Source organism: Nomascus leucogenys, chromosome 9 (assembly GCF_006542625.1).
Source record: "Nomascus leucogenys isolate Asia chromosome 9, Asia_NLE_v1, whole genome shotgun sequence".
NCBI classification, from domain to species: Eukaryota; Metazoa; Chordata; class Mammalia; order Primates; family Hylobatidae; genus Nomascus; species Nomascus leucogenys.
Genome location: NC_044389.1, coordinates 71,204,276 through 71,217,507, shown reverse-complemented (window position 1 = coordinate 71,217,507; position 13,232 = coordinate 71,204,276). Strand labels below are relative to the sequence as shown.

The 13,232-nt window shown below is 39.1% G+C and overlaps 1 protein-coding gene across 1 annotated transcript in view; it reads right to left on the bottom strand.

The window, feature by feature from the left end:
* Positions 1-13,232, bottom strand: part of HERC5 (HECT and RLD domain containing E3 ubiquitin protein ligase 5) — a 50,046-nt gene that overhangs the window by 20,723 nt on the left and 16,091 nt on the right. The window contains exons 12-13 of the mRNA XM_012499355.2: positions 10,085-10,274; positions 6,668-6,822 (exon numbers count right to left, since the gene is read on the bottom strand). Coding sequence (XP_012354809.1) covers positions 6,668-6,822; positions 10,085-10,274 — 345 coding nt within the window. The remainder of the gene's footprint in view (positions 1-6,667; positions 6,823-10,084; positions 10,275-13,232) is intronic.

Below are 13,232 nucleotides of genomic sequence, written 5' to 3'. Positions count from 1 at the left end.
GACACATGAACACTCTGGCATGTCGTGAAAACAATGAATAATAATGACACTAGACACTTCGGACATTAGTGACTGTTAGTATTTGACTTGGATAGGTGTTATCCTGAAATAAATTACTCTCAGGTGGTCTTCTAAAAACTCATCTTGGCTATATGCACTGAAACCATGTGTCTAGAATGTTACTGACTCTCGTCCAGACCTCAAATATTCCAGGCCTCCCAGTACTACCACCCAAAGTCTGGTGAGACTGTTTCAACCTGTAACTATGGCCCTCTGGATCTGATGATCTTGGCCTTATATTATCATTATTAGCCTTAAGATCTCCAGAGTCACAGAGAAAGTGGGTACTTCATCTTCATGGTTCCTGGTGGCCTCCTGCTGAGGTGGGGAGCCTGACGAATATCAAATATTCTGATATTATCTATTAGGGTCAAAGGACAAAGTGGGATCCCCTGAAGATTTCTTTTGTTGCTGCTTCAGTATTTCTTGTGATTCTCTTTGTAAGTGGCAAAAGCTTGTTAGAATATACCTTCCCAAGCTCTTCAATAAATTTCTCATTTTTTCAAAACACAAATTATTTTTCATTAACCTTTCCCTTTTGTAAAAAAACCTTTAAAAATTGTTGAAAATAGCCATTGTTTTTCGATAGTATGGCAGATTTTTTCTTCAGCAGTATGACATATTAGGTACCCTGATCCACCGAAAACAACTAGAAATATAGGAAAAGCTGTAACAAACATGTTTAAAGGCATTACTGAGTTTTTAGGTAGATATCGAATAATCAGGTCAAAAACTAAATGAAAGTGGCATTTGCCTTGAGAGCATCTGCCCAACCTGGTGAATGTAAACTTCAATTTTCAATGGTTGGGGTTTGGGGAAAGGAGGCAAAGCCTAGACTGTTCAAATTAGGGAGTCCATAGGAGAAGTTATCCCCACAAGTCTGAGACCCAAAAGGGTTAAACCATCAGGTAAGGATGAACTAGAAATGAATAAGCTCTTTCCTCCACTGCTATATCAATCACTCCACCTCCACCTTGACCCCAGGACCACAAGGCAAACTGTTCCAAGTTGAAATGGTGCTGAGTTGGGGAAAAATTATCCCCTACAGGATCTCTAATTACAAAAGAGCTCTCCTTCAACTTTGCCACCAAATTCTAAAAAGCTTCAAGCTAAAAATGTAAAGTACTACCAAACTGGTGGTATCTCCAGGAGCCTGGCAGAAGAAAATTCTCTGTGAAGAAACCCAGCCCTCAAGTAATTCCAAAAGATAAAGTTCCAAGGAAAACAGACAGCTCTCACACATACACAAATCACAAAATACATGAGGATAAAGACACCAGGAGTAAGATTCAGCAGACACTGACCTGCAAAGACTTCAGATACCTGAGTTATAACGCATATATATTCAGATAAATAAAAGGAAAGCGTGAAAAGAATGAAGAAATTATAAATAATGAGCAAGAAACTAAATTTAAAGAACAAATTCGAGTATTAGAAATGAAAAACATTAATACTTGAAATAAAAACTTAAAAGGTAGTATTAATAGCAACCAAAATCACTGAAAAGAGAATTCATGAACTGGAAGATAGGGCTGAAGAAATACCATCCAGAATCTGGTACAGAGAGACAATGAGACGGAAAATATGACAGAAAGCTTAAGGGACATGCCAAATAGACTGAGAAAGTCTAACATGTCAATAACTGGAATTTCAAAAAAGAGTCAATATTCATTTAGATTTAAAATGTGGAACAATTTCTAAAAGGAGGGAAATATCCTTAACCTACAAAGGTTATTTTCAAAAACCTAATAGAAGGCCAGGCACAGTGGCTCATGCCTGCAATCCCAGCACTTTGGGAGGCCAAGGTGGGAAAATCACTTGAGGTCAGGAGTTGGGAGACCTGCCTGGGCAACGTGGTGAAACCCCATCTCTACTAAAAACACAAAAATTAGCCGAGCGGGGTGGCATGTGCCTATATTCCTGGCTACTCAGGAAGCTGAGGCATGACGATAGCTTGAACCCAGGAGGCAGAGGCTGCAGTAAGTCAAGATCGTGCCACTGCACTCCAGCCTGAGCAACAGGATGAGACTCTGTCTCAGGAAAAAAAAAAAAAAAAAAAAAAGCCTATAGGGCTGGTGTGGTGGCTCACCCGGGTAATCCTTGCACTTCGGGAGACCAAGGCCAAGGCAGGAGAATCACTTGAGGCCAGGAGCTCAAGACCAGCCTGAGCAACATAGTTAGGCCCTGTCTCTCCAAAAATGAAAAAATTAGCTGGGCATGGTGGTGCATGCCTATAGTCCCAGCTACTCAGGAGGCTGAGGTGGGAGAATCACTTGAGCCCAGGAGTTCAAGGCTGCAGTGAGCCATGATTGCACCACTGCACTCCAGCCTGGGCACAGAGTGAGACTCCGACTCAAAACAACAAAAACAACAACAACAACAACAACAACAAACCCCTATAAGTAAATGACACTAAAAGCATTTGCTTTGGAAACTAAGAATAGTCCATGAAAAAAAATTTCCTTTAAAATCACAAATAAGTACCCACTGTTACCCCACTTCTATTTAACATCATATTAGAAGCCCTAGCTAGAGCAAGACAAAGGAAAATAATAAAACGTATGTGGACTGGAAAAAGAAACCATAAAAAATTCAAAAGAATCTATAAGTAAATACTAGATATAACATGAGAATTTGGCAAATTTGCTGAATATAAGAATCACTATTCAGGCCAGGTGCAGTGGCTCACACCTGTAATCCCAGCATTTTGGGAGGCAGAGCCAGGCAGATCACTTTAGGCCAGGAGTTCAAGACCAGAGTGGCCAATATGGTGAAATCCCATCTCTACAAAAAATACAAAAATTAGCCAGGCATGGTGGTGCACGCCTGTAATCCCAGCTACCTGGGAGGCTGAGGGAGGAGAAGCGCCTGAACCCAGGAGGTGGAGGTTGCAGTGAACAGAGATCACACCACTGTACTCCAGTCTGGCCAACAGAGGGCAACTCTGTTTCAAAAAAAAAAAAAAAAAAAAAATTAATATTCAAAAATCAATGCATTCCTATACACCAATAACAGATAATATAATTTTTAAGACACTATAATAGTGTAACAAATGCAAATGTCTTGGGATATATTTGACTAAACAGACTTTAATAGTAAAATAACAAAACTTCATTGAAAGACAACTAATAAGTGGAGAAGTAAATGCTATGAAGATTCACAACAGTAAAGATGTCAATATAGTGAAATACAGAAACATAAACAGTTAAATGTAGATTCAACGTAATTCCAATCAAATTCTCAATAAGACTTTGTACGTGTGTGTCTCTGTATATAACTTGACAAGGCAATTTAGAAATACATACGGTAAATTTTTAGCAAAATGTATATGCCAAAAATATTCAAGATGCACTTCAGAAACAAGGCTAGGGTACTTCTCTTACTAGATATGAACAATTAATGTACAGCCATACAAACGGACCCATGGTATAGTGGACCCATGGTACAAAAACAGCTAAAATTGAATCCCAAACATGGAAACTTGATTCACAACAGTTTGCATTGTCTATCAATGAAGAAAAGACAGGATTTCAATAAGTGGTGCTAGGGTAACTTTTTCATATTAAAAATAATAAAAATAAATTTACAATACGTTTTCAATTGCATTAAACAGTAAATTGTGAAATGCAAAGCTAAAGTCAGTATTTCCTTTAGACCTGGACAACTGTCCTCTGCCCTAGGACCATGGTTCTTGCAGTGGCTCTCCTCCAGCCAAGCCTCTTCCCCCAGAATAAGGGGTCTGCAGGGCCAGGGGACCTGTCTATTTTCAGCCCACACATCCCCTTCTAGATTGGGCTGCATATACCAAGGACCTGGGATTCCATGTTCAAATGGTTCCAAGCCTGCTTCTGACACAGGCCTCTCCCCGTGCTTGGTCTCTAGAGAGTGAACTATGTCACAACTCAGATCCTGCAGTCTCAGGGTTGGCTAAGGAGGGTCTGTGGTGGGAGATGGGATGGAACTCAGACATATGGGCTGAGGTGTCCACATATGGGCATGTGACACCCCTTCTGGTGTGGGACAAAACCAAGGGAGGAAAAGAAGAGCAGAGGGCTGCATTTAAGCTACCACTTCTCTTTTCTTTTCTCTCTTTTTTTTTGAGATGGAGTCTTGCTGTCACCCAGGCTGGAGTGCAGTGACGCAATCTTGGCTCACTACAACCTCTGCCTCCTGGATTCAAGCGACTCTCCTGCCTCAGCCTCCCAAGCAGCTGGGATTACAGGCGCACGCCACCACACCCAGCTAACTTTTGTATTTTTAGTAGAGATGAGGTTTCACTATGTTGGTCAGGCTTGTCTCAAACTCCTAACCTTGTGATCTGCCCGCCTCAGCCTCCAAGCAAAGTGCTGGGATTACAGGCACGAGCTACCACACAAAGCAAGCCACCACTTTTCAATGTAGAATTTTAAGAAGACTGAGATTTCTAAATTCAAACCTGGCCTCCTCTGTCATTATGAAGGTTTATTTGTCAAAAGAGGAGGACAGTATATTTTAACAGTTTGTTGGATAGGTTTTTAACCTTTTAAATATTAGACATATGGTATATAGGCCTCCATTTGTACTCTTCCTCTGGCCTTGGCTATTGTCCTCTTAGAAGACTATCTAGGGCAGTTTTGGAGACCTAATCTAGCCCTCTGTTATTTTTATAGTCTTATTGGAACATAGCCATGACCATTCATTTTTGTATTGCCTGTGGCTGCTTTCATGCTACTCCTGAACAGCTGAGTAGCTGCAGTTGTGACAGAAACCACATGCCTCATAAAGCCTAAAATATTTACTATCTGGTCCTTTCCAGAAAAAAGCCGCCGACCCCTGATTTAGGGTAGTAATTTAAAACCTTTATGGGAGAAAAAAAGTGTAAAACAAGACACAAGGAGTAAAATTATATAAAGAAATGGACAAATTTATCTACATTAAAATTAAGAATGTGAGTTTGCCAAAAAACACCATAAAAGCAAAAGACAAGCTATAACTGGGATACAATATTTGCAACACATATCATTGACAAAGGAGTAGTATCCAAAATAGAAAGAATTCTCGTAAGCACTAAGGAAAAGTCAAATACTGGCCGGGCACAGTGGCTCATACCTGTAACACCAGGACTTTGCAAGACTGAGGTGGGTGAATCATTTGAGCTCAGGAGTTCGAGACCAGCCTGGGCTACATGGCAAAACCCCATCTCTACAAAAAATACAAAAATTAGCAAGGCATGGTGGCTTGCACATGTAGTCCAAGCTACTTTGGAGGCTGAAGTGGGAGGATCACAGGAGCCTGGGAGGCAGAGGTTGCAGTGAGCCAAGACTGCGCCACTGCACTCCAGCCTGGATGACAGAGGAAGAATCTGTCTTGAACAAATCAAAACCCTTTACGGGAGAAAAGAAGTTTAAAACAAGACACAAGGAGTGAAAAGAAATGGAATGACCAATTTATCTACGATAAAATTAAGAACGTGAGTTTGTCAAAAAACACCATAAAGCAAAAGACTAGGATACAGTATTTGCAACACATATCATTGACAAAGGAGTAGTATCCAAAATAAAAGAATTCTATAATCAGTAAGAAAAAGTCAAACATCATTTAAATGAACAAAAGTCAAGGACAGGCATTTCACAGAAAGGGAAACAAATATTGCAATTATAAACATGAAAATATGCTCTAGTGCATTTGAACCAGGGAAATACAATTAAAACCATAATTTGGTATCATTTCCTATCAAAAATATTTCAAAATGTTAAAGTCAGACATGGAGCAACGGGAATTCTCATCACCTCCTGGAGAGAATTTAAATTGGTCCAATTGCTTTAGAAGAGTTTGTCACTACCAGTAAAGAACACACACATATCTGCAGCTTATCAATTCTAGAATTAGGTATGAAAACCAGAACTAACTCTTGACACAAGAAAACCAAGAGATATGAACAAAAATGTTTATAGCAGCATGTTTTCTCATAGAGGAACTCCCAACAAGACAAAAAAAAAAAACACACACAAGAATTGCAAACAGCATATATATCTGTCAATATTGGAATGGATAAGCAAAGTATGGTATATTCATACAATGAACTATACTGCAGAGTGAAAATGAATGAAATACAGCCATAAGCATTAATCTGGATGAATCTATAAAACAACATTGAGTGTAAGAAGCATGTATTCCATTCACATAAATTTTGAAAATAGCAAAATTAAACATCGTAGTGTCTAGAAATACACACATATAGTTCTAAAACAGTAAGAGCAAGGGAATGATTATCCCAAAATCCAAGATCATGACTACCTCTGGGAGATGGAGGGTTTGCAACCCATGAGGGGTACACAGGTATTTCTAAAGCACACAGGTATTTCTAAAGTACTGGAAATGTTTTATTTTTTTTAACATGGGTGGTAAGGACACTAATGTTTATTTTACTATTTTTCTTTGAATTCTAAATAGGTATTATATATATATTCCTTTATATGTATGATGTAATTTGCAAAAAAACATTAAAAAATAGCAATATAAACTTCATATGTCTCACGTGAGTTTGCTTAAGATTCAAGCCACCTGAAAGGAAGGGAATTTTTACCGCTAGATAAAAACCTTTAGAGGTTTCTAAAGGAACTCTTACCCTGTGCAGCTTCTTCAACATTTCTAGGAGAGCTTGAACATTACCATTCTCCTCAGCACTTTCATCCCAGTAATCTAACTGGCATATCACGGCTGTTTTAAACATCTGGACCAGTTTGCTGAAAGTGGATTCTTGCAGAGTTGCCCAATGCTCTTCTGAGGAATACAAATTTTTTTTTTAAATGAGTTTTATTGTGCTTTTTTTTTTTTTTTTTTTTTTTGAGACAGAGTCTCACCCTGTTGCCCAGGCTGGAGTGCAGTGGCACGATCTCAGCTCACTACAACCTCTGCCTCCCAGGTTCAAGCAATTCTCCTGCCTCACCCTCCTGAGTGGCTGGAATTACAGGCGTCTACCACCACACCCGGCTAATTTTTGTATTTTTATAGAGACAAGGTTTCACCATGTTGGCCAGGCTGGTCTTGAACTCCTGACCTCAGGCGATCCGCCCACCTCTGCCTCCCAAAGTGCTGGGATTTTAGGCGTGAGCCACCTCACCAGCTTATTGTGTATATTTGAGGTCTACAAAATGTAATGGGATACATATAAATAGTAAAATTGTTACTATAGTGAAGCAAATTAACATTTTTTGGTAGGCCAGGCATGGTGGCTCACACCTACAATCCCGGCACTTTGGGAGGCTGAGGCAGGTGGATTGTCTGAGCTCAGCAGTTTCAGGCCAGCCTGGGCAACATAGAGAAACTCGATCTCTACCAAAAATACAAAAAATTAGCCAGGCATGGTGGCACGTGTCTGTGGTCCCAGCTACTCGGGAGGCTGAGGTGGGAGAACCGCTTGAGACTGGGAGGTGGAGGCTGCAGTGAGCTGAGATTGTGCCAGTGCACTTCAACCTGGGTGACAGAGTAAGACCCCATCTCAAAAAAAAAAAAAAATTTTTTTATAACAAGAACAGCTGACATCTACTTCTTTAACAACAATAAAATCCCTAATACGACAGGTTATTAACTATAGTCCTCCTGTTGTCTAGTAGATCTCTAAACTTGTTGATCCTACACATCTGCTTCTTTGTGTCCTTCGACCTATATCTCCACATTTCCTTTCCACCCCCATCCACTAGTAACCACCATTTTATTATCTATCTCTGCATATTTGACCTTTACAAGGAAGGTAAATATAATTATCATGTAATTTTACTTAGATTGTTGAAGGTAAAAAGTAGCCAATATTTTTTGATTCACATAACAAAATATTTCAGTATATATTATAATTACAAAGCACACTTGTAATAAATTTTTCACTGAATAAATCCAATTACTATTACAAGTTTAGAATTTAAATTTCTGGTTGCTTGAGCCCAGTTCAAAGATTACAGTGAGCTACAATTGTACCACTGTACTCCAGCTAGGTGACAGTGAGCCCTGTCTCTATTAAAAAATACTACTAATAATTTAACATCCTGGAAAAGTTCCTTTAGAGTTAATAAAACTACAAACTTGATGTAATTAATTTGTGAAAAAGTATGAGCAAAATTAATCATTCTTTGCACACATGAAATAGTATAATGTGTTAAAAATTAAATTAAAAATTGTTCGTGATTGCACAACTTTCTTTTTGTGCTCCCAGTCTGAGATGTTTAACTCTTAGAGAAAACATATTTCAGCATTTTAAAAAACAAAAACCATTTTAAAGTAGCTTTTCATCACTTATCATGTTATCCAGATTTAATAAAACATAAAGAATGGACTTCCTTGAGCTGAATATGCTATGTATGTCAAAAATCCCATTAAACTCTATTCATGTCCCTAGAACTTACTTGCAGTGTACTGGAAATACAGGGATAGGAGGAAACAGTCAGACTACCTGGATGTGGGACAGTCTACAAGACAACTGACCAGGATTCATCCTTCCTTCCTCCTTCATTCCTTCCTTCCCTCCCTCCCTCCTTCATTCCTTCCTTCCCTCCCTCCCTCCTTCTTCCCTTCCCATCCCCTCCCCTCCTTTCCCTTCCCCTCCCTTCCCCTTCCCCTGCCCCCCTTTCCCTTTCCCTTCCCCTCCCCCCTTCCCCTTCCTTTCCATTCCCTTCCCTTCACCTTCCCCTTCCCTTCCCTTCCCCTCCCCCTCCCTTCCCCCCCTCCCCTTCCTTCCTTTCTTTTTCCTTTCTTTTGATTGATTGTATTTTCAGTAGAGATGGGGGTTTCCTCTATCTATCTATCTATCTATCTATCTATCTATCTATCCATTGATTGTATTTTTAGTAGAGATGGGGTTTCACTATCTATCTATCTATCTATCTATCTATCTATCTATCGATTGATTGTATTTTTAGTAGAGATGGGGTTTCACCACGTTGGCCAGGCTGGCCTCAAACTCCTGGCCTCAAATGAGATTCTTAAAAAAAAAAAAAAGCTGTAAATACTTTTTAATTTTTTTGGGAAAAGAAGTTTGAATGACCTAGATATTGGATAATATTATAAAATTATGACTAATTTTCTTAGATACGATAACGATGCCAGGGTAATACAGGATTCCATGTTGTTTTTTTTTTTCGACGGAGTCTCACTCTGTCGCCCAGACTGGAGTGCAATGGCACGATCTCGGCTCAATGCAACTTCTGCCTCTCAGGTCAAGCAATTCTCCTGCCTCAGCCTCCCGAGGGGCTGGGATTACAGGCATGCACCACCAAGCCCGGCTAATTTTTGTATTTTTAGTAGAGTCAGGGTTTTGCCATGTTGGCCAGGCTAGTCTTGAACTCCTGATCTCAGGTGATCTGCCTGCCTCAGCCTCCAAAAGTGCTGAGATTACAGGCATGAGCCACCGTGCCTGGCCAGATTCCATGTTCTTAGATGAATGGTAAAATATTATGAGTGAAATCTCATGTCTTCAACTTATTTTCAAATAGTTCAGTAAAAATAAAATGTAATCTGTACATAAACAGAAAGCACAAATGGCAACATACTTATTATTGCTGACTCTACAGTAGAGGGTACATGGTATTCAGTATGTATCACAATTAAAAAAGCACACTTGTAATAAACTTTTCAGTGAATAAATACAATTACTATTACAAGTTTAGAACTTAGCATCCTGGTCACTTGAGCCCAGGGGTTTAAGAATACAGTGAGCTATGACTGCACCACTGCACTCCAGCAAGGTGTACCATTTATTGCATATGGTATACTATACTATTCTTTCAACTTCTCTGTGAAATTTTTCATAGTGAAAAGTTGGAAACTAAGGAAATCATGACAAAGCCATGTGTGTATCCAAGGAATCTAAAAAAATATTAGAATAATCTATTTTAGATGACCATGGTAATTGTTACAGTATCTTTAGAGTATGCTAACAATACGAACTAAAAAAAAGAATACATTTATAATTATCTAAGTTTTGTCATAACTTTACTAGACATGTCTTTCTATTGAGAAGACAGGTAAAGTATCTTCAAATGATCAATCTTACCCAGAACCAGTGAAGACTGGTCACTCATTTTACAAACAACCTTTGCAAATGGAACCACAAGGCTCTCCCAGTTGTTAGAAATATGCATCACGGGACATTCTGGGAGAAGGAAGAAAACTTCTAAAGCTTCTTGGGGTGGAGAACGAAATGGAAGTCTTTTGAGCAGATTATCTTTGAGGCAGGTGGTTATCTGTGGTCAGAAAGGAACAGGGAAAAGGCATTCAAAACTCAGTAGAAGCAGGGTGCAACTGATGGTAATAAAACAAGGTGTAGAGGCTGGAATGTCATTCTACTACTAAATGAGAATAATCATTGAGTTTTCTAAAACCCCTGTTTACTAAAATCCCTTCTCACCTAGCCTCTAAAATATTGGAGGTATTTGAGATATACAATAAGTATTCTCTTCATTCAATTATTGGGGTGCATGAAGGAGATCAAGCACACCTAACCAGCACTTTGGGAGGCCGAGGCGGGCGGATCACAAGGTCAGGAGATCGAGACCATCTTGGCCAACATGGTGAAACCCTGTCTCTACTTAAAATACGAAAATTAGCTGGGCGTGACGGTGCGTGCCTGTAGTCCTAGCTACTTGGGAGGCTGAGGCAGAATTGCTTGAACCTGGGAGGCAGAGGTTACAGTGAGCCGAGATTGTGTCACTGCACTCCAGGCAAAGAGCAAGACATCGTCTCAAGAAAAAAAAAAAAAAGAAAAAGAAAAAAACCACATGTGCAAGAATTACACTGAATGAACGATAGATTCAGAACTAATAAACAGCCTTCTCAATTGTAAGTACCATATTCTACCCTCTGGTTTACACTATCACACCTTGGGTTTCTTTTTTCAAGAGCAAAAATGCATCAGAACTCCAAAAAGCAGAAAAACAAAACAAAGCAAAAAAAAAAAAAAAAAAAAAAAGACAAAATCCGACAATTTCAAGAACAAAATTTAACATAATTCTCATTATCTTCCATAAGAGCAACTGTCTTTACCACAGACTCTAGTTTCTAGCCCCTCCAATTTCCTTATAGTTTCCCCAATTCAGAATGCAACTGTTTAGGAAAAAATGGAATGGAATTCTGAATTTTTGTTATGTGTGCTTAGATCACAGTAATCATGTTTGAAATCCCACTATGAAGATAAGCTAGTATTTATGGAATACTTATTACTTGTCAATTATTGTGTTAAGTGATGTACATATATTAATTAGGTCATTTAACCCTTATTATAGTTTCTCCCTAACACAGATGATATTAATGCCATTTTACTGATGAGAAATCTGTGATTCAGAAATTAAGTAACTTGCTCAAGGTCACACAGCTAAGTGGGAATTTCTCTGGATCTTTCTGACTCCAAAGCCCGAATTCTTAATCATTATATTATGAGATAGTGGCTAAATGATATCTGTAAATGTAAAAATTGTTATAATTACCTATTTTTATATTAAAACACTATATTGGACTCCTACAATGAGATTCAGTCTTTGGAGTTACGAATACCTGACAACTCTATTTCAACATCTTATTAGTACACACACATTCTACCTCCTTGCTCATCATCAGACACAACCTCAAGCCTCCTCACCTATTCCAAACCCTTAGAATGACTGTGATACCCTCGAGCCAGTCCTATTGTCTGACACATTGTGCTTTGGCATACGCTTTTCTAGCGGCCTCGAATGCCCTTCCATGTGTGAGCACCTGGTATGATCTTAATTCCTCTGGGCAACTTGTTTTGAGTAAATAGAGCTAACCATTCACTGCCCTAATAATGACTGAATTCATCCAAAAATATTGCACACAGGCTACATTCTAAGCCAGGCACTAGCGAAGACGGTGAAGTGTAAAACACACCAGATCTTTGCACTAATGTATGCATGTATGTATCTGTCTCCCTTACTACACCATGAGCTTCTAAAGCACAGGGAGTATGTCTCTTTTATTCTTCATCAAGAGTCATCACTACAGTGCCCAGCACATAGCAAGTATTCAAATGTTTGCTGAATAAATGAACACATGCCAAAGGTCTGAGAGTCCATATTGCAGAACCTCAAGATAGAAACATTACAGGTCTTCTAATCCAATCATCTTATTCTGAAACAATGGAGGTCAAGGATGCCCTATGATTATTTCATTTACATACCATATGTTCTTTTTGTGGCACAATCAACGTATAATTAGTAAACAGAAGGAGCCCTTAATGATGAAGTGATCCAATCCCTTCCCTTCACAGATGCACAAAAGGGCTTCTATTTCTGGTAATCTTTCCATGGTTGTATTTAGTAGCAATGACTCAGAATCTTACAGAAAGAAAGTTAAACTGGCCCCCACAGGAGGATTTTAGAAAACAAAAGAAAATGAGCACTAACAAATGTTGATGAAATAGTCCACAGAGTAGTTTCTGGGTTGTTGATACAGGCAGCACTAAGTGTTGCAGAGTCCCAATAAAGGGAACCATTTCACCTCAGACCCCCAGTGGGGCTGTGGTTCTGCCAAAGTTAAGACAACTGAACCTTCCATCTTTCCTTGAAAGAAAGGAGCACATGAGAAAACTTGTAGCTGAAATAGAGAATGCTAGTTGTGGCAAACAGAGCAAGTGCGGGAGCTGAAAGAAGGAAGGGTGAGAGATCAAAGATTGAGAGGGAAAGAGAAGAGGGATATGAACACAGAGAGAGACTAAAAAATGGGGGGAGGCTAGAGGGAGGAAGGAGGGGAGGAGGGAAGGAGACAGAAAGAAAGAAGGAACTACAGTGAGACCCAGAGAAAAAAAAATGGAGAGAAGAACAGAAAGTAGTATCCCTATATCAACCAGTAAAATAAAATAGGGAAATAATAAAGACTATATTAAGAAAAACCAAATTAATAAACAAAGCATGCAGTAAGCCGAGATCGCACCACTGGACTCTAGTCTGGGCGACAAAGTGAGACTCCGTCTCCAAAAAAATAAAAATAAAAATAAACGAAGTGGAGCACCTGCAAAAAGAAAACCTAAAGATAGCAGTAACAGTGCTGAAATAGGAAGCAATCATCCCATAAAGAACAAGAACACTCTAGAATCTACAGAAAAGTAGAATGGAAAAAAAAAAACAAAGAATCCAGGCAGTCCCTGGTGAGAGGGATATTCGTATCAGAAAAAATGTTCTCATTTCTAC